Genomic DNA, 18,719 nt, shown 5'->3' with positions numbered 1-18,719 from the left:
CCAGTCTTCCAGTCAGCATTTACCAGTCATTCACACAACACTTATTCCTATCACAGACATTTATGGAGTACCTTCTTTGGGCCAGGACTTGTACAAGGAGCTTATGATAAAATAAGGCGATGAACTCACAGTTCAGTGGAGACAACAGACGTGCAAAGAGATGAAATCCTGTAGTTCATCAACACATGTGCCGTCCAACGTGCCATGGGGGCCTTGAGTTCTGTTGGGAAATCAGAAGAGAGTTTTCAGAGAAGGTCGCCATCGTAGTGGGTCTTAACTAATGAGAATGCTTTGTTTAAGGGTAGAATGGAGGAAAGATATTATAGGCTGAGGGAAGCCATGAGCAAAGGCACAGTGGCATCAGAGTCTGTTGCCTGTCCGGTTCATGACAGGTGGCAAACAGAGATGATATGCAGGGCTGGGGAAGACTGCAGGAGTAGGATGTGATGCTGAGGAGATTGTACAGTATCACTGTGTGAAAGGCCCTGTGTGCCAGGCTAACACACAGAGTACTTATTTTTAGTATTTTCGATTTTTTTTTTTTGCTTTTTCATGAATTAGGACTCTTAAATAAATGAATGATGAAAGAATTTTACAAGATAAGCAAGAGAGAGGGGATGGAAAACAGACCCACGCTTCCCATAACACTGTTTCGACACAGCGACACAGAATATTTATACTTGTTGCATTCATAGCGATAAGAAACAGAAACCGAGCTGAAACTGCCTAAGGAAAGAATGGAGAAGTTATTATAATGCTATAGTGATTTCTCGTGTAACTCAAAGGCCGAGCTCGCAGGATTAAATTAGCTCACAGTGGTGAAACATTTAGGCTTTGGGATTTGATGCACTTACGCGTGAATTTTGGGCTTCTCTCGTAGCTCAGTTGTTAAAAAGTCTGCCAGCAATGTGGGAGACCTGGGTTCGATCCCTGGGTCGGGAAGATCTGAAGAAGGAAGTGACTACCTACTCCAGTATTCTTGCCTGGAGAATCCCATGGACAGAGGAGCCTGGCAATCTCCAGTCAATGGGATTGCAAAAGTCGGACACAGTTTAGCCGCTAATCCACCACCACCAAGTGTGAATTTTGCTCTGCCAAATACTGGCTATGTGACACAGGCAAGGAACACAGAGTCCCTGGGGCCTCAGTCTCATCCTCTGTGTAATGGGAGTGATGGAAGTAGCCGAGTCATGGCATCGCTGTGCAAATGAAAATGACTCCTCACGCCAAACACTGAGCACTGTGTCTGACGTGTAGTATTGCTCAACAATGCTTGCTGTTATGTTTAATGCTTTAAAACCCAGCACTTCATCTTCTACCTGAGATGGATGAGAGCTAAAATATAGAGTGAACTAACAAGAAAAATAGCTCTCCGCCTGAGGATCATCTAACCCTATCATCTCTTCTCTGTACTTCTTGGGGAACAGACAGCTGACAGAGCCCCATGCAGAGCGTCTCGGTGGGTTGTGTATTTATTTCTCTAATATTTTTTCATTTAGCAGAGGTAAGTGTGGCAAAAAGGGGTCTGGCCACCTCTCAGTGTCTTCCCCATGTTGCCCAGATTAACAAGCGCTTCTGTTGGGCTCTCATCCTTCAGGCGAGAGTGGCTTAGAAAGCGTAGTTTATCCTGACAGGGGAAATTAGGTGTCGTTCCTATGATTTATAGAGCCATAGATTGAGCTGCACAGGCCCTCATACAGGAAACGGGCCCTTGCCCATTAGCACGCCTTTACTGTGTGATCTCGTGAACGGGGGGCTCTGACTCAGAGGCTGAAATTGAGGGGTGGGGTAAGGGAGGTCCAGGGACAAAGTCTGGGGTTCAGAGGTACAGGGCCTCTGCTCCGCTGCACTCGGTCTGGCATGTCTTCTCTGACCCTGCACGTGCTCATCTGTAAGGATGCCTGGGACCAGGAAGAGTTGCCGTATCCACAGGTTGCTAGGAGTCTTGCAGAAGCTAGCAGAGCCCTAGCACCAGACCTAGAGTAAAGAAGAGCGTAATGGGTGTCTGTCTGCTTTATCCCCCTCCTCCCCTTCCTTAAAGACCATCAAGGGCATGCTCAGCACCTGGGCTGTCTTCTACAGAGAGGACGCTAACTGCGAGTTTTGCAGTAGGCTTAATGTTTGGGAGCAGGTACACGTTCCCAGGCAAACCCCCAGTGTGAAGTGCAGAGAGCCCCTGTATACTCCCTGTTTTTCCACATGCAGAGTCTTCCCCACCGTGGTCATGCCTCACCACAGCAGTGCACACATTACAATCGTAAGCTGGCACTGACGCATCGCTAACACCCGAAGCCCACAGTTTACATGACGATCTGCTCTTGGCGTGCATTCTGTGAGTCCTGACAAATACACAGTGACGTGTACCCACTGCGATAGTGCCCTGCAGAATAGGGTGACCGCCCTAAAATCTACTGTACTCCCCGACTCCTCCTTCCCTTCCCCCTCACCCCTGCCGACCACTGATCCTTTCGCTGCCTCCTTAGTTTTGCCTACTGGCATGAACCTCTAAGGGGTCCCAGGTAGTTTGTCTAGAATGGGAAGTGTTAAAGGGGCTGACAGAATTGTGAACGGCTTTATCCAGAATACAAACACATAATGATTAGAAGCAGCCGTGTTCTGGGACGTATGTCCAAGTTGAAGCAAGTACAGGTGACGATAAGGCCCAGAGAGGGTAAGTGCCTTACTGAGGTCACACAGCAAGCTAGGCAGAAACTGTTAGAGTTCCCTGGGATTCTCCTATCTGAAGCACACATGCTCTATGGCCTCTTCCTGTGAGACTACTCACCCCTCTGGCTTCTGTCACATTGAACTGTATAAAATCGCTCACATGTGACTCAAATGTAGGTGATAGTTATCTATTGCATTTTCATTGGCCCATTCCCATAGGTACAGGGAAAATTTTCAGTATATGTTAAATGGAATCAAGAACTTAGCATTTTTTAAAAATATAAATATATTTATTTTAATTGGAGGCTAATTACTTTATACTATTGTATTGGTTTTGCCATACATCAACATGAATCCGCCACGGGTGTACACGTGTTCCCCATCCTGACCCCCCCTCCCACCTCCCTCCCCATACCATCCCTCTGGGTCGTCCCAGTGCACCAGCACTGAGCATCCTGTATCATGCATCGAACCTGGACTGGCGATTTGTTTCACATATGATAATATACATGTTTCAATGCCATTCTCCCAAATCATCCCGCCCTCTCCCTCTCCCACAGAGTCCAAAAGACTGTTCTAAACATCTATGTCTTTTTTGCCGTCTCGCATACAGGGTTATCGTTACCATCTTTCTAAATTCCATATATATGTGTTAGTATACTGTATTGGTGTTTTTATTTCTGGCTTACTTCACTCTGTATAATCGGCTCCAGTTTCATCCACCTCATTAGAACTGATTCAAATGTATTTTTAATGGCTGAGTAATACTCCATTGTGTATATGTACCACAGCTTTCTTATCCATTCGTCTGCTGATGGACATCTAGGTTGCTTCCATGCCCTGGCTATTGTAAACAGTGCTGCGACGAACATTGGGGTACACGTGTCTCTTTCAATTCTGGTTTCCTCGGTGTGTATGCCCAGCAGTGGGATTGCTGGGTCGAATGGCAAGAACTTAGCATTTTTTAAAAATGGATTGTCTCCATCAGATTGTGTGTTTGGAGGCTTTGCATTTCAGAGTACCGGCTCTAGAGCTAGACTTCCTGGATTCAAATCCTGACCACACCACTTACTAGCCCCGGGATCTTGGGCATAAGTGTAAAATGGAACATAATAATCGTGCCTACTTCTCAGGTTGTTGGGAGAATTAAATGAGTTAATACAGCTAAAGTACTTAGGGTTATTGTGAGAAATAATACACATAAAGCATTTAGAACAGTGCTTGCCTTGTAGTAAGCAAAGAGTCAGATATGAATGACTGAGCAACTGAACACACACACAAGCATGCGATAAATGTTAAGTGCTATTACCAATATCCTCTAGTGAGTAAGGATATTGTTCATGATGGTAGGATCAAAGGGCCTGAGTTCAAATCCTTGTCCTTCCCTTTTTAGCTGGATGACTTTGAATAGGCTATTTCACCCTTCCAACCTCAGTTTCCTCATCTATAAAATGGGGATAGTAACAGTAGAACCTGCTTCATAAGGCTAGGGACAGGATTGAATGAGACGATGTAGATTAAAGTGCTTACCACACTCTCAGTAAATGTTGCTATTATGTTTGTTTCCTATCTAACAGCCTAAGAAATTAGTGGCTTGAACCCAGTTCCAGAGGTTGGTAGCCTGGCATAGTGAATGTTAGTTGACATGAAGACCTTAGTTTGTTTTCTGCCAGATGCGTGTGGTGTGAACTTGGACAAGTCACTTCTCCTTTGGGGCCACCTAGCCTGCACAGTTGTGAAGGCCCGTCTCACCTCTCAGGGCCCTTTCAGGTCTGGAATGCCAGGGATCTGTGTAGCGAGTACGTGTGTCTGCGCTTCGGAGCTCTCTATCTCCTGGGATCTGTACGTAGTTTGTTTCTCCTTCCCTTTGCTCAGCTGCTCTCTAGTTCTGACTCTTCTCAGTAACCTTTCAGGGTTATTCAGACGTGAATTACCTCTGTTCAGTTATTTATTCCTATGCAATCCCCAAAATTGGCAGCTTAAAATGATGATCATTTTATTAGGGTCTCTGATGGTTCTGGGGGTGACTGGGCTGAGCTGGTCAGTTGTTTTTTAATTACTTTTTGGTTGTGCTGGGTCTTCACTGCTGCACATGTACTTTCTCTAGTAGCCGCAGGTGGGGCTACTCTCCACCATGGTGCATGGGCTTCTCGTTGCAGTGGCTTCTCGTGGAGCACAGGCTGTAGGGATGCCGGCTCAGTAGCTGTGGCTCACAGGCTTTAGTTGCTCTACAGTATGGGGAATCTTCCTGGACCAGGGATCGAACCTGCGTCCCCTGTATCAGCAGACAGGTTCTTACCCACTGTACCCACCAGGGAAGTCCTTGCTGGGCAGTTCTGACTTGGTTCCCTCTTGTGGCTGCAGTCCGAGGGTCTCTGTGGCTCACCCATGTGGCAAGTGACCCTGGCTACTGGCTGGGACCTCAGCTGGGTCTATTGGTACAATACCTACTTGTGGCCTCTCCGTGTTGTCTGGGCTTCCTCCCAGGATAGCAGTTGGACTCTAAGAGTGAGCATTCCAAAAGACATGATGTGGAAGCTGCCCATTTCTTAAAACCTGAGCCCAGAAATTGAAGCAGCAGTACTTAGTTTGGTAAAGCAATTGTAGAGTGCAAACTCACGGGGAGAACCTGGATCCCACCTCGGGAGGAGGAAAATGTCAGAGATATTTAGGGTCATGTTTTAAAGTCATCACAACTGCCTTCCTACTCTGCTTGGGAATAAGAGATTAAAGTCAACTAACATTAACCACATTAAGTCAAATTGCCAACATCCGCTGGATCATGGAAAAAGCAAGAGAGTTCCAGAAAAACATCTATTTCTGCTTTATTGACTATGATGCCAAAGCCTTTGATTGTGTGGATCACAATAAATTGTGGAAAATTCTGAAAGAGATGGGAATACCAGACCACCTGAGCTGCCTCTTGAGAAATCTATATGCAGGTCAGGAAGCAATAGTTAGAACTGGACATGGAACAACAGACTGGTTCCAAATAGGAAAAGGAGTACGTCAAGGCTGTATATTGTCACCCTGCTTATTTAGCTTGTGCACAGAGTACATCATGAGAAGCGCTGGGCTGGAAGAAGCACAAGCTAGAATCAAGATTGCCGAGAGAAATATCAACAACCTCAGATATGCAGATGATACCACCCTTATGGCAGAAAGTGAAGAGGAACTAAAAAGCCTCTTGATGAAAGTGAAAGAGGAGAGTGAAAAAGCTGGCTTAAAGCTCAACATTCAGAAAACGAAGATCATGGCATCTGGTCCCATCACTTCATGGGAAATAGATGGGGAAACAGTGGAAACAGTGTCAGGCTTTCTTTTTTGGGGGCTCCAAAATCACTGCAGATGGTGACTGCAGCCATGAAATTAAAAGACGCTTACTCTTTGGAAGGAAAGTATGACCAACCTAGATAGCATATTCAAAAGCAGAGACATTACTTTGCCAATAAAGGTCTGTCTAGTCAAGGCTATGGTTTTTCCAGTGGTCATGTATGGATGTGAGAGTTGGACTGTGAAGCAAGCTGAGCCCTGAAGAATTGATGCTTTTGAACTGTGGTGTTGGAGAAGACTCTTGAGAGTCCCTTGGACTGCAAGGAGATCCAACCAGTCCATTCTAAAGGAGATCAGTCCTGGGTATTCTTTGGAAGGACTGATGCTAAAGCTGAAACTCCAGTACTTTGGCCACCTCATGCAAAGGGTTGACTCATTGGAAAAGACTCTGATGCTGGGAGGGATTGGGGGCAGGAGGAAAAGGGGACGACAGAGGATGAGATGGCTGGCTGGCATCACAGACTCGATGGACATGAGTCTGAGTGAACTCCAGGAGTTGGTGATGGACAGGGAAGCCTGGCGTGCTGCAATTCATGGGGTTGCAAAGAGTTGGACATGACTGAGCGACTGAACTGAACTGAACTGAACATTAACCACTTCTCTTCCCAAACGTGTTCTCACACATCTGTCTTAAGTAAGCAGCCATTGATTAGTAACAAGATGACCAGTTAATCTCCTCACTGTCAGGACATACCAGCATTACTTACTTTTTTTCCACAAAGAATGCGGGCTCTAGCCTCTGGTCTCCAGCCCCTGGTTTCCAAGTCCTGTAACTACCAGGACAATGAGTGATTGACATTTCCTGTAGGCATTCTAGGGGGTGTGCAGATGACTGTGTGGCAGGTGGCCCAGAGAGATCCTATCTAAGAGGTCCAGGCCGGGCTCTAGGACACTGTTCCTGTCTCTGCACAAGCCCTGCTCTGACGCCCTCCTCAGCCCTTCCATGCACATCCATCCTAGTTCCTCTTGATCAATCAAGCATGGTCAGCATGGGCTCAGGTACCAATCTCCATGCAAAAATAGAATGCCAGCCACCCCCTTTCCTCCCCTCTCTCTTTCTCGGGCCCTATGAGCGTCTTACTTTAGATCTCAGTGCTTCCAGGGCAAACAGGCATCCCCCTACTCTCCTCCAAGCTGTAATCCCAAATGTCTCCAAAGGATATTCCACCAGCAAACCCACCCCAACCCTCTTTTCAGTGGCTCCAGGGAAACGTTTTCTTTTTAAGGTGATCAGCTGCATTACTGTCATCTCTTTTGCTGGAAAAAGAATGACAGCAAGTATACAAGTTCATTCTTTGGCCGAGCATCCTATTACCTATATCTATGGAATTTAACACATATTTTTGGGACCCTATGATGTGTTGACTCCTTTGCTTGCAGCTGGCGAGAATCAAATATATTACCTTGGCCTGGAAGAGTTCCCGGCCTGATAAGCAAGAAGTGCACAGAAACAAGCAAATTGCAAGGGGATGTGAAATGTGAACAAACTGAATGAGAGGAGAGAGAGACAGAATCTCCCAAGTGTGATAGGATCCTGGTGAACAAAACATTTCCTGGATTTCAGCAAGGAAACGTAAGTGGGGAAAGTGCATTTTAGACCAAAGGGAGAGTATGCGGAAAGGCTTGGTATGAAGCAGTGCACTCCTGTAAGATCCTGTGTGCTGGCGCCTAGAGCAGCAACAGTGAGGAGGAGATGGGAGAAGAGCCACAGGCTGAACGGCAGAGGACTTTGAACGATTAAGAAGTAGAGGCCTCGACCAGAGTGTGGTAGAGCCTTTGAAGGGGTCCAAGCAAGGTGGGTGGAATAGCGGTGCTGTTTTAGAGAGCTGGGAGAGGATGTGCTGGGAAAGGTTGGAGCTGGAAGGCTAGTTGAGGTTGTGACAATTGCCTAGAGAGGACATTACTCACCCACACCAGAAAGACAGCTGTGGGGTCAGGTGAGAGAAGCTGGTTTGAGACATATTATGAGGTAGAGGGAGGAGCCCAGAGTAACCCCCCAGTTTCTGGCTTGGAGGTAGCAAATCAATGCGAGATACAAGTAATCTTAGGGGAAGGAGAGCATCAGACATACACATTTTCGTGGCTTTATGATATTATTTATGAACTTGGTTCATGTCATTCAGAATTCCATGTGAACTTTTAATTCAGTTTAACAAACATGGACTGACTTACGTTACCTGCTCGATACTATATCAGGCACAAATAGGGAACCTGGGGGTAAAAGGGTAGTCTCTTTCTTGGTCTCTAGAAGGCCTTTCTGGAGAAGGCGATGGCACCCACTCCAGTGCTCTTGCCTGGAAAACCCCATGGACGGAGGAGCCTGGTGGGCTGCAGTCCATGGGGTCGCAAAGAGTCGGTCACGACTGAGCGACTTCACTTTCACTTTTCACTTTCATTCATTGGAGAAGGAAATGGCAACCCACTCCAGTGTTCTTGCCTGAAGAATCCCAGGGATGGTGGAGCCTGATGGGCTGCTATCTATGGGGTCGCACGGAGTCGGACACAACTGAAGCGACTTAGCAGCAGTAGCAGAAGGCCTTTCATCTCCTTAACCTGTATGACTTGAACAGCCTCAAGAGCATGCTTATTAATACTGAATATAACATATTCATCAAGACTTGAGTGAGAAGATTGGGGCATCTTTGTGGTTACACATACTAGAACCATCTCAGTGTCAAAAGTAGCAGACTTGGGGTTAGCCCCTGAGTATAACTGTATAACATGTAAGACATAGCCACTGTAAGTATAGAATATGGAATTTAACTCATTGGCTTAGTGACACTCCACTATATATAGATGATCCCAAGTATCTATCTTAAATACGGAGTGTCGTCTTGAAGCTTAAGATTCCTAAGACATTGTCAGAATTTTTAGAGCTGAAAAGTCCTCCCTTTGCATCTCCATAAACCTCTGGCGTGAGCTACTTCATAACGTTTGAACCATATTAATTGAAATTGTGTGTGTCTTCATCATTCGACTGTGAGCCCTTCGCGGTTCCCAGGAGGGCTTCCCAGGTGGCCCAGGAGTAATGACCCCGCCTGCCAGCCAGTGCAGGAGACGAAAGAGACGTGGGTTCAATCCCTGCGTCGGGAAGATCCCCTGGAGGAGGAAATGGCAGTCCACTCCAGTGTTCTTGCCTGGAAAATCCCGTGGACAGAGGAGCCTGGTGGGCTACAGTCCACGGGGTCGCAAAGAGTCAGACACGACGGAGCACAGGTAAGTTAAGCCCTCTGAAGTGAGTGACTGCGTCTCGTTCATCCCCTTTCTTAGCCTCTAGATGGCACGTGGTACGGAGGAGGAAGTTCAGGGAATTAAACCTTTCAAAATAAAACTTCTGTGTCCTCATTCTACCGATGGAGAAATTGAGGCTTAATGGGAGAAATAACTTATGCTGAGTTCAACTAGAGAAGTAACAACAGGGTCAGGAATAAATCCCTGTTTATTTTGATTGCTTAACATTTTTGTAGCTGTTTTCTCATCCTGCCGGGCTTGGTTTGCTAGCTAATTAGCCAGAAGTTGGAAACGTTCGCTAGCAGTGAGCAAACCTTCATTGTCATGAAAACAAATGGCCGTGCAAATGTCACCCTTAGGCCTGTATTAAGGACAAGATTTGTTTCTGAAGTCCCTTCACTTACTCAAATGCTAAGAGTCAACAATGCCTCCAGTGTGAAGTCTCATTTTCCTCTGAGGACACATGCAGACACACACACGTGCGCACACACGAACAGCAGAGAAGCACGTGGTACAAGCCGAGCAGCTGAAAAGGATGTTTTGGATGAAATCTTGGCATTTATTGTTCCTGTGTGACCAGAGATAGTCAAGGCTGCCAGAATTCAGAAGGGCTTCAGTTCAAATCCCTACTCCTCCATGTATCTGTGAATGGGGATAGGACACCCGTCTCAAAGGGACATTTTGAGGATTAAATGGAGGAACAGAGTCATTTCACCGCAAAGTTGCTCTATCGCCATGAAAGAGCCAGTTAGCCTTTCTGGGCCACTGTATGTGCATCTGCAAAACGGATTCAATTAGATGATTTACAGAGTCCCTGGAAGCTGGAACATTCTATGCTGCTGCTCCCTCGGGATCTATTTGGATTTGGGATGAAGTGTTGCAAGCACTGGAGACATAAGGAAGTGTGGACCTGAGCTGACGCCTGTTGGCTCCTGCTGCCTCGCAAGGGCCCCCTGTCTGATGCAGGCCTTTTATCAGAGCGCGTTTGAGCTCTGTCCACGGTTTGCCTGGCCATCGCTGCAGTCCTCATTCTGTTCCCAGGGTTTGGGAAAGAGCCAGTGGATGTGGAGATCCACAGGCAGGGTTTCTTCCCAAGAGCTGCTTGGATGGTGAAACTCACAGAGTCCAGAGAGATTTCCTGTTTTGCTTTTCACAAGCCCCAGTGACTATTGATTACAAAAACCATACACGCATGCACACACACACACACACACACACACACGCGTGTGTGCACACACACGCACCAAAACAAAAGCGCATACACAAAACAGGATGTTCTCTCTCCTCCCTTTGCTAGAGTCCAAGGCAAGCTCTTAGCATCTGTGTCACTTTCACCATGCCTCTGCATTTCCCCATTATCATCGTTAAGCCCTTAGCTCTAGCTGGAGATGTTACAGAATCATAAGGCATGAGCTGTCGTACATGTTAATTCAAGAAAGGGGGAAACTGCGAGTGGAGGGAGGAGAAAGTCTGACAGTCAGAGTGACCTCCTGCAAGCCCACCTGGTTTCTGCCCTCACGAGAGCGCCCCCCTCTGGTGCTGAAGGAGAACAGACATTTATTCCTAACATCAGTTGACTTGTAGTCAATTGTTAGTCACTCAGTTGTGTCAGACTCTTTGTGACCCCATGGACTGTAGCCTGCCAGGCTCCTCTGTCCATGGAATTCTTCAGGCAAGAATACTGGAGTGGGTTGCCATTTCCTTCTCCAAGAGATCATTCCAACCCAAGGATGGAACCTGGGTCTTCTGCTTTGGCAGGCAGATTCTTTACAGTCTGAGCCAGCAGGGAAGCCAACTTTAGGTAATGTAGTAATATCAAATCTTAGTAAGAACAATGCTATTATTGTGTGCCAGACTCTGACCCACATAACTTATATGCAAACAATGAAAGGGATATATTTATACTTTAAAAGTTGTTTATTGGGAATTTTTAATTTAAGTTGGCATCTTGTGTTTTTATTTACTGAGTCTAGCAATCCTACTTGGAACCAACCCCGCTGTCCCAAGTGGCTGAGTAGGAAAGACCTACAATTCTGAGTCACAGAGGTCTGGGTTGGGATTCTGTTTTCATCATGCGCTTGCTGTGTGATCTTGGGAATATTACTTAACTGCTCTGATTCCTAGTCCTCACCTGTAAATGAAGATCATAGAATCTGTTTCTCAGGACTACTGTGCGAATTTCACTTTAATGCCCTTAAAGTATCTTACACTGTGTAGTTAGGTGCTTCCTGAGCACTGTGCATGCATGCTAAGTCACTTTAGTCGTGTCCGACTCTTTGCAACCCCATGGACGTTAGCTTGTATTATAGTTCTTCTTTATTTCTTTGGTTCATTGTTCTTAATTCGGGGGACGTTAGATCATTTCTTCATCCCTTAGGAGAGAATATGAGAAAGGACATATGGCAGGAATAATCGAAGCCTTCTCAGAGGCCTTGAGAGGAACGTGGCTTACATAATAGTGTTCCTGTTGCATGTCTTCTCCTTCTAGGTCCGTGTTCTTTGCTAAGGAGGCACACCCACTTTATGTGAATGTGCTGTGCTTGGGTCTTTTGACCAACGCAAGATGGAAAAAGTGTCACCTGGGTAATCAAGTGTCCTTAGTAGTAGGTGTTAGGAAGCTTTAAAAAGTACACAGAAAGTAAAAAGTCATTAAAGAAAAGAGAAAGGAAGAAAGCATGTGGAACCTGTTACCTGGCAAAGAATAAAAGATCAACACTCTCTGGAATTCCCAAGTTTGAGGAAGAGTTGTCAGACATTCTGAGTCCCCAGTGCCATGAAATGGCAGTACAGATGGCGTGATTAAAGCAGAAAGCATGGAGCTTCCCAGGTGGCTCAGTGGTAAAGAATCCGCCTGCCAGTCTCGCCTGGGAAATCCCATGGACAGAGGAGCCTGGCAGGCCACAGGCCATGGGGTCACAAAGAGTCAGACACAACTGAGTGCCTGGGCGTACATGCAAAGCGGAAAGAGCAGCTGAGCCTAAGTGTTATGATCAGTTTTCAGTGTCCATTAATTTATTTAATAAATCTTGACCGAGTAAGTGTTCTCAGTCTCATGAGAAGGCTCATGTGGATAAGGCGTGGCCCGTGTTCCTGGTGAGATCAGAGTCCGCTGGGTGAGACCGGCAAACGGATGTATTGGTTAGCTGTGATGTAGCATGCTGTGGTGTCTGGAAGAGAAACCTGCTTCCAGGCTTAAAGTCAAGGTGAGGTTCCCGTAGAAAAGAAGGGTCCATTTGAGAACAAAAGAGCAAATTGGTTTCCAAGATGGTTGTGGGGTTGAGAGTATTCCAGCAGAGAGGACAGGGTGTGTTTTTTTAAAAAAGCATGAGACAATGAAGCACATTGTAATTAAATAGAACATTGATCACCGCTTAGAACAAGGGTCAGCAAACAAGTGACCTTCAGAATGAATCAAGCCTGTCAGCTGTCTTTGTAAATAAAGTTTTACTGGAACTCAAGCATGCCCATTCATTGAAACTATTGTCTATGTTGCTTTCATGCTACAAAGGCAGAGTTAAGTAATTGTGGCAGAGACTGGCCATAAAGCCAGAAATATTTACTGTTTGGTCCTTTGCAGAAATGCTTTTCTATCTCCTGATTTAGAAAGCACTTTTCCTAGACAGGAATTCAGTGTTGATGGCCACGGTAATGGTTGCATGAGTGTGGATGGTAGCCTGCAAAGGAAAATCAGAGGCATGGTGAGAGATGAGGCTATGGAAGTGGTCAGGAGCTAGAGCAAGGGATTTAGAGTTTGAGCTGAGGGCTCCGGGGAGTCTCTGAAGGTTTATAAGCAGCATGATGAGGTGGTCAGACTCCTACAACAAGCAGTGTGCGGAGGTATTAAAGAGGGCAGGGTTTGGAGCCAGACTGCCTTGGATCAGATCCGAGCTCCATCAGTTACCAGAACCTCAGACAAATGACTTACCTTCTATGTGTCTCAGTTTTCCAGTTGGTAGAATGGGAAATAATAATAGTTATTTTTTATTATAGCTATTGTGTGGGCTAGTGAAGGTGAAATAACTCAACATAGGTAGAGGGTCAGGCCCAGGGGAGGATCTCAAGGGATGCTATTACTGTTCTGCCTCAATGATCATTCTGCTACTGGGTAGGGAATGACTCAGCATAGAAGAACCTGGTGGTAGAAGGCTAGGGACTTAGGCAGGAGATGGTGCCCTGTGCCTAGGAGGGCAATTCTGGAGCTTGGGCCACTACCGCCGTGGCTTCTGGGACTGCCTCTCTACTCTCCACCGCTGTCATCATCCTCTCTTTTGTTCTCCTTTGTTCCAGGCCTTCAGGAGTGCACTGATGAGCTCTTACTGGTGCTCGGGGAAAGGGGATGTGATTGATGACTGGTGCAGGTGTGACCTCAGCGCCTTCGACGCCAGTGGGCTCCCCAACTGCAGCCCCCTCCCACAGCCAGTGTACGTATGTATGGCCCCCCTTTCCATGAGCTCATATGCCTGTCCTGCCAGCCCAGACCATGGCTTGCTTCTCCTCCCAGGGTGCTTCACCAGAGGCCTGACGTCTCTGGGGGCCTGCTTCCTCCTTTGCAAAAGCACGGAGCTTTGGCAGAACAAAATCCTGGCTCAGGGGCAGACGCTTACCCTGCAGCATGTGCTATCTTAATAGCGCCAAGCCATCCGTCACTACTTCTTTTAACTCATCCATTCGGCAAAAGTTTGCGGGATGCCAACTACTGCTTTGTCAGGTCCCATGTTCACCACTAGGGCTACTGAGATAAAGAAAGGGTAGGACATTTTCTAAGGAGCTTTCTGTTATTCATTCATTCAACAAATAAGTTTTGAACACCTGCTATGTGTCAGACACTGGAGAATTCACTGATGAGCAAGACAGGCACAGTGTATGCACTTAGGGAGCTGACCATTTAGGGAACGGGACAGATGACAAAGCAAAAACAGAAACAGCATACCATTTAAACGTTTAAATAACGAAAACATGAGCGAAAAAGAAAAGATGTGCTAATGGAGAGAACGAAACGGGGAGGCTGTAGTTGGAGGAGAGGGAGATAGCCTGGAAGCCTCTCTGAGAAGACCTGAGTTAGAGTCAGGCTTGTCAGATAGCCAATGGCAACAAACATGGTTCAGGAAAAAGCCAGAGCCCCTGGGAAAGCCCCGACCCAGGAAATTCACCATTTGAGGAAGTAGAGAAAGGTCATCACGATTAGGGGAGTAAGGTTAAGAAGGAGGGTGGAGTGGGGAGCAGAGGAAATCCGGGCAGGAACCAATATTGAGGCTCCCTTGTGAGACAGTCATTGAAGGGTTGGCGGCTATGGTGGAAAGAGGGAAGGAATCTGGGCTGGGGGACGTGCAAAGTCACTGCCATGTCTCTGTCCCCAGCTTGCTGTGTGACTTTATGCAGAGCAGTCTCTTTTCTGGACCTTGCTTTTACCTTCTATGAAATGAAGAGATTGCACTTCCTTCTCTCAAAGGACCCTCCGCCTTCTCACCTTTGAGCATTCTGTTGTTTCTTACTTTATAAAAGGATTCCTGCCCTCTGTGAGGGGTTATTGAATTAAGGATATTGAAACATTGACTGATATACTGGGGGACTGAAGAGAATGTCAGGGAGGCTGGAAGATACTGTGTTTGAAGGCACTGCCAATTTAATTGACAATGACGCGTCATATAGTTAAAACAAATGGCAACCTAATCGATTTTCTGTGAGCACGTACTGTGCGCTTGGATTAATTTACTGGATTCCACATGGATCCTGAAGGGTAGCTTTTCTTATCCCCATTATAAACAAGGAGACAGAGGCTGAAAGAGGTGAAATTAGTTGCCTAAGTATATGCAGAGGGTTACTGGTGGGTTCAATCGGAGTTTGAAACCAGACTGAAACCCACACTTTTAATCTGGACACATGCACACTTCTTTGGGGCCCAGACAATACTGGCTGGCAAAAAAATCCCCCCTTCTCTGTCATCCCCCCAGGCTGCGGCTCTCCCCAACAGTAGAGCCCTCCAGCACTGTGGTCTCCTTGGAGTGGGTGGACGTTCAGCCAGCTATCGGGACCAAGGTTTCTGACTATATTCTGCAGCACAAGAAAGTGGACGAGTACACAGATACAGACCTCTACACGGGTAAGTAGAAAGCCCAAGGCTTCCTCTTTTGTTGAGATGGTGTGACAGAGGAGGGCAACTGGGATTATCTAAATATCTCTGCACTCTTGGTGTTTTCTGAACTGAGAAGGCATCGGGAAGCGTCATTGTTTGGTGTCTGTGACCTCGTGCCCACACCTGTGTGCTTTTTTGGTGTGACTTTCAGCAGGGGAAGGTAGCAATTTGTACTTGGAAAGAATTTTCTGAGTCTCTAAGTTGGATCCTCAAAGTCGTATACTAAAGTGTTAGTTAATTCAAACAAGGATTTGACCTTTTCTACTTGGAAAGGTCTACAGGTTACCTTTTTTGAAGACCTTGATCTGTCAATATATTATCTCTGGGACTGAGATAAAGATGTTCAAAGGCTTCCCGTTTCCACTGTGATGTACTGAGATAGTTGTCTTTCGTGTTGGGGAAGAGGGTATGGAAATCATCCAGACCTGCAGGAGAAGATGGGAAACGTGGCTCTTGAGGGCTTTGTGGCCAGTGGTTCAGTTGTCTCCGAATCTTTGTGACCCTTCTGTCCCTGGGATTCTCCAGGCAAGAAGACTGGAGTGGGTTGCCCTTTCCTCCTCTAGGCCCGAGTGCTTTGAGTATTCTTAAAGAGTGTACAAGAGGCTGCTTCATCCTGAAGGTGGATCTGCAGGGCTGGTCTGGCGTAGGGCAGGCGGGGAGCCTGGGTCTGTGGGAGCTGGACTTGAGGCTGGGCCGTGAGAACAGGCCTGTCGCTGGTGAGTGTCAGGGGCCTGGGGGCCATGGGAGCCAGCCTGGTTCTGGGGTGGGTCAAAATCTGGAGTTGGTGCTAGCTGACCTCATGCTGGGCCCAGATGGAACCCGGGGTTCAAGGATAGATCGCCTGGGGGCCTTTGGAGCTGGCAGGTGCCAAGGTGGCATGGGGGCCTGGGTTCAGGGGAGCCCACAGGGAGCCTAGTGCTACAGAAGCTGCAGGGGCCTTGGAGCCAGTAGTTGCTGGGTTGAGCCAGCAGCCTGGATCCACACAAACATCTGCTGGGAGCCGCCTGCCGCCATGAAAGCTGACTCTGGAGTACAGGTGGATTGGGCCTCAGTTTTCTCTTTCCTTCCATAGGGATGGTTCTCTCTCTGCACTGGCCTGCTCAGGCCTGGGGAAGAGGTTATAGGAGTAACATGAATCTGTCTTTCTGACCCTCCTCAAAGCATTTTTTTATTTTTGGTTACTTTCGTGCTTCACCTGGGAGCAACAATCTCTATTTACCTGAGTTCTTGTGAGTCTATTTCTGTGCATGGACAGTTATTCAAATTCATATTTCGGATCAAATTGTCCCCACAGTGCTGTGATTCAGATGGATGGGTTCAAATCATTTTTCGGTAGAGGTGGTTAGAAGGATGATGGGGGTATTGGAGGTAGAGGGAGAGAGGCAAGTGTTAACAATTCTTAGGTGACTGTTTTGCAGATAGTAGTTACCGAACAGTTACCAAGTCTATTTTGGTAGATCAGGTCACGAATACCAGAGAGGTCTGTGGCCTTTCCAAAGTCTCACAACTGGTCTGTCTTGCTCCCAACACAACGCTTGTATCTTTATTTATTAAATTTGATGGTAAAAAGCTGAACGCTAGTTTGCTGCTTTGCTTTAATTAGAAAATGAATATTGAATTATGTGTGTCATAGTTTATGTTTCTTAGTTTGCTAATATGGTAAATTATATTGATACAACTTCAAACGATTGAAAAAAAAAACCCTTGCATTCCTGGAATAAACCCCACACGGTCTTTTTTATATATTGTTGTATTTGTTGTGTTAAACTTTTATTTAGATTTTTGTATTCTTGTTTGTGAGGGTTTAATCAGTATTTTCTTATAATGCTTGTGTCTTTGTTGCTGTCAGCATAACTCTGGGCTCTCAAAAAAAATTGCAAGACACTTTCTTCTTTTTCATTTTCTCAAAGAGTTTGAGTAGAATCAGAGTTTGGGTGATATAGTTTTAAAAATTGTTTGATATTAAACTGATAAGAACAGATACTACACTTGATCTTAGCCAAAAGGCCGAGAAGCGATAGAAGAATTTAAGATTTTAAAATTTAAAAAAAAAAATAAATTAAAAAAAAAAATTGTTTGATAGAATTCACAAGTGAAATAATCTGAGCTTGGAACTTTTCTTGGTTTAAATTACCAATTTAATTCTCTGATAGATATAGGGCTACTGAGGCTATGTATTTCTTCTTAGCTGATTTTGGTACCTTGTGTGTTTTAAAGGATTTATCCAGGTCATGTAAATTATAAAACTTGCTGGAAAAAAAAACTTGATAGTGATATTCTGTTATTATTTTTAATATTTATGGAATTTATAGTGATGTCAATCTTTAATCTTGATATTGGTAATTTCTTTCATCTCTCCATGGGGTTTTTCAGGAAAGAATAAGGGAGTGGGTTGCCATTTCCTACTCCAGGGGATCTTCCCCACCTAGGAATCAAGCCTGTGTCTCCTACATCTCCTGCATTAGCAGGCAGATTCTTCACCACTGAGCCACCTGGGAGTCCCTATGTTCCTAAAGAATCAGCTTTAATTTCACCTGTTTCACTATTATTTTTCCTTTCATTGATTTCTACTCTGATCTTTGTTGTGTTTTTGTGTTTTCCCCTTTTGCTAATTTTGGATTTTGTTTGTTCCTATTTTTGTTGTTGTTAATTTTTAACTTGGTAGCTGAAGTGGTTGATTTGAGATTTTTCTTGTAAGACATTCGAATTTCCCTTTAGTTTTCTTTTTTGACCCATGGACTCTTTAGATGCATGTACCTTAATTTCCAAATATTTGGAGCCTTTTTAGATATCTTTCTCCTCGAGTTTTAATTTGATTATATTATGTCAGAGTACACACTTTTTATGACTTTAATCTTTAATTTTTCTATGTTATTTTATAGTGGAGTAGGGTTGATTAACAAGTTGTGCTTTAGGTGTACAGCAAAGCCATTCGGTTATACCTATGTTCAAGCTCTTTGCCCGTTTAGGTTATTACAAAATACTGGGTAGGGTTCCCTGTGTCCTGCACGAGGTCCTTGTTGATTATCTGTTTTAAAATAGCAGTGTATACATGTCAGTTCCAAATTCCCAATCTTTTCCTCTCCCTGATCCTTCCCCCCGTAGCCAAAATTTTGTCTCTGTTTCTGTTTTCTTAATAAGTTCATTTGTATTGTTTTTTGTTTAGGTTCCGCATATAAATGATATCATATACTGTTTATCTTTGTCTGACTTCACTTAGTATGATAATCTCCAGGTCCATTCGTGTTGCTGCAAATGCATCATTTCATTTTTAATGCCTTAGTAATATTCCATTGTATATATGTATCTCTTTTTTTTTTAATCCATTTCTCAGTTGATGGACATGTAGATTGCT

The 18,719-nt window shown here is 45.4% G+C and overlaps 1 protein-coding gene across 2 annotated transcripts in view; it reads left to right on the top strand.

Annotated features, from left to right (window-relative positions):
* ASTN2 (astrotactin 2) overlaps positions 1 to 18,719 on the top strand; it is a 1,019,535-nt gene that overhangs the window by 833,339 nt on the left and 167,477 nt on the right. For both annotated transcript variants that reach the window (XM_018052685.1, XM_018052684.1), the window contains exons 18-19: positions 13,519 to 13,652; positions 15,183 to 15,331. In XM_018052685.1, coding sequence (XP_017908174.1) covers positions 13,519 to 13,652; positions 15,183 to 15,331 — 283 coding nt within the window. The remainder of the gene's footprint in view (positions 1 to 13,518; positions 13,653 to 15,182; positions 15,332 to 18,719) is intronic.

The sequence above is a fragment of the Capra hircus genome, chromosome 8 (genome assembly GCF_001704415.2).
Source record: "Capra hircus breed San Clemente chromosome 8, ASM170441v1, whole genome shotgun sequence".
In the NCBI taxonomy this organism is placed as follows: domain Eukaryota; kingdom Metazoa; phylum Chordata; class Mammalia; order Artiodactyla; family Bovidae; genus Capra; species Capra hircus.
This window is presented reverse-complemented; position numbering and strand designations above follow the sequence as displayed.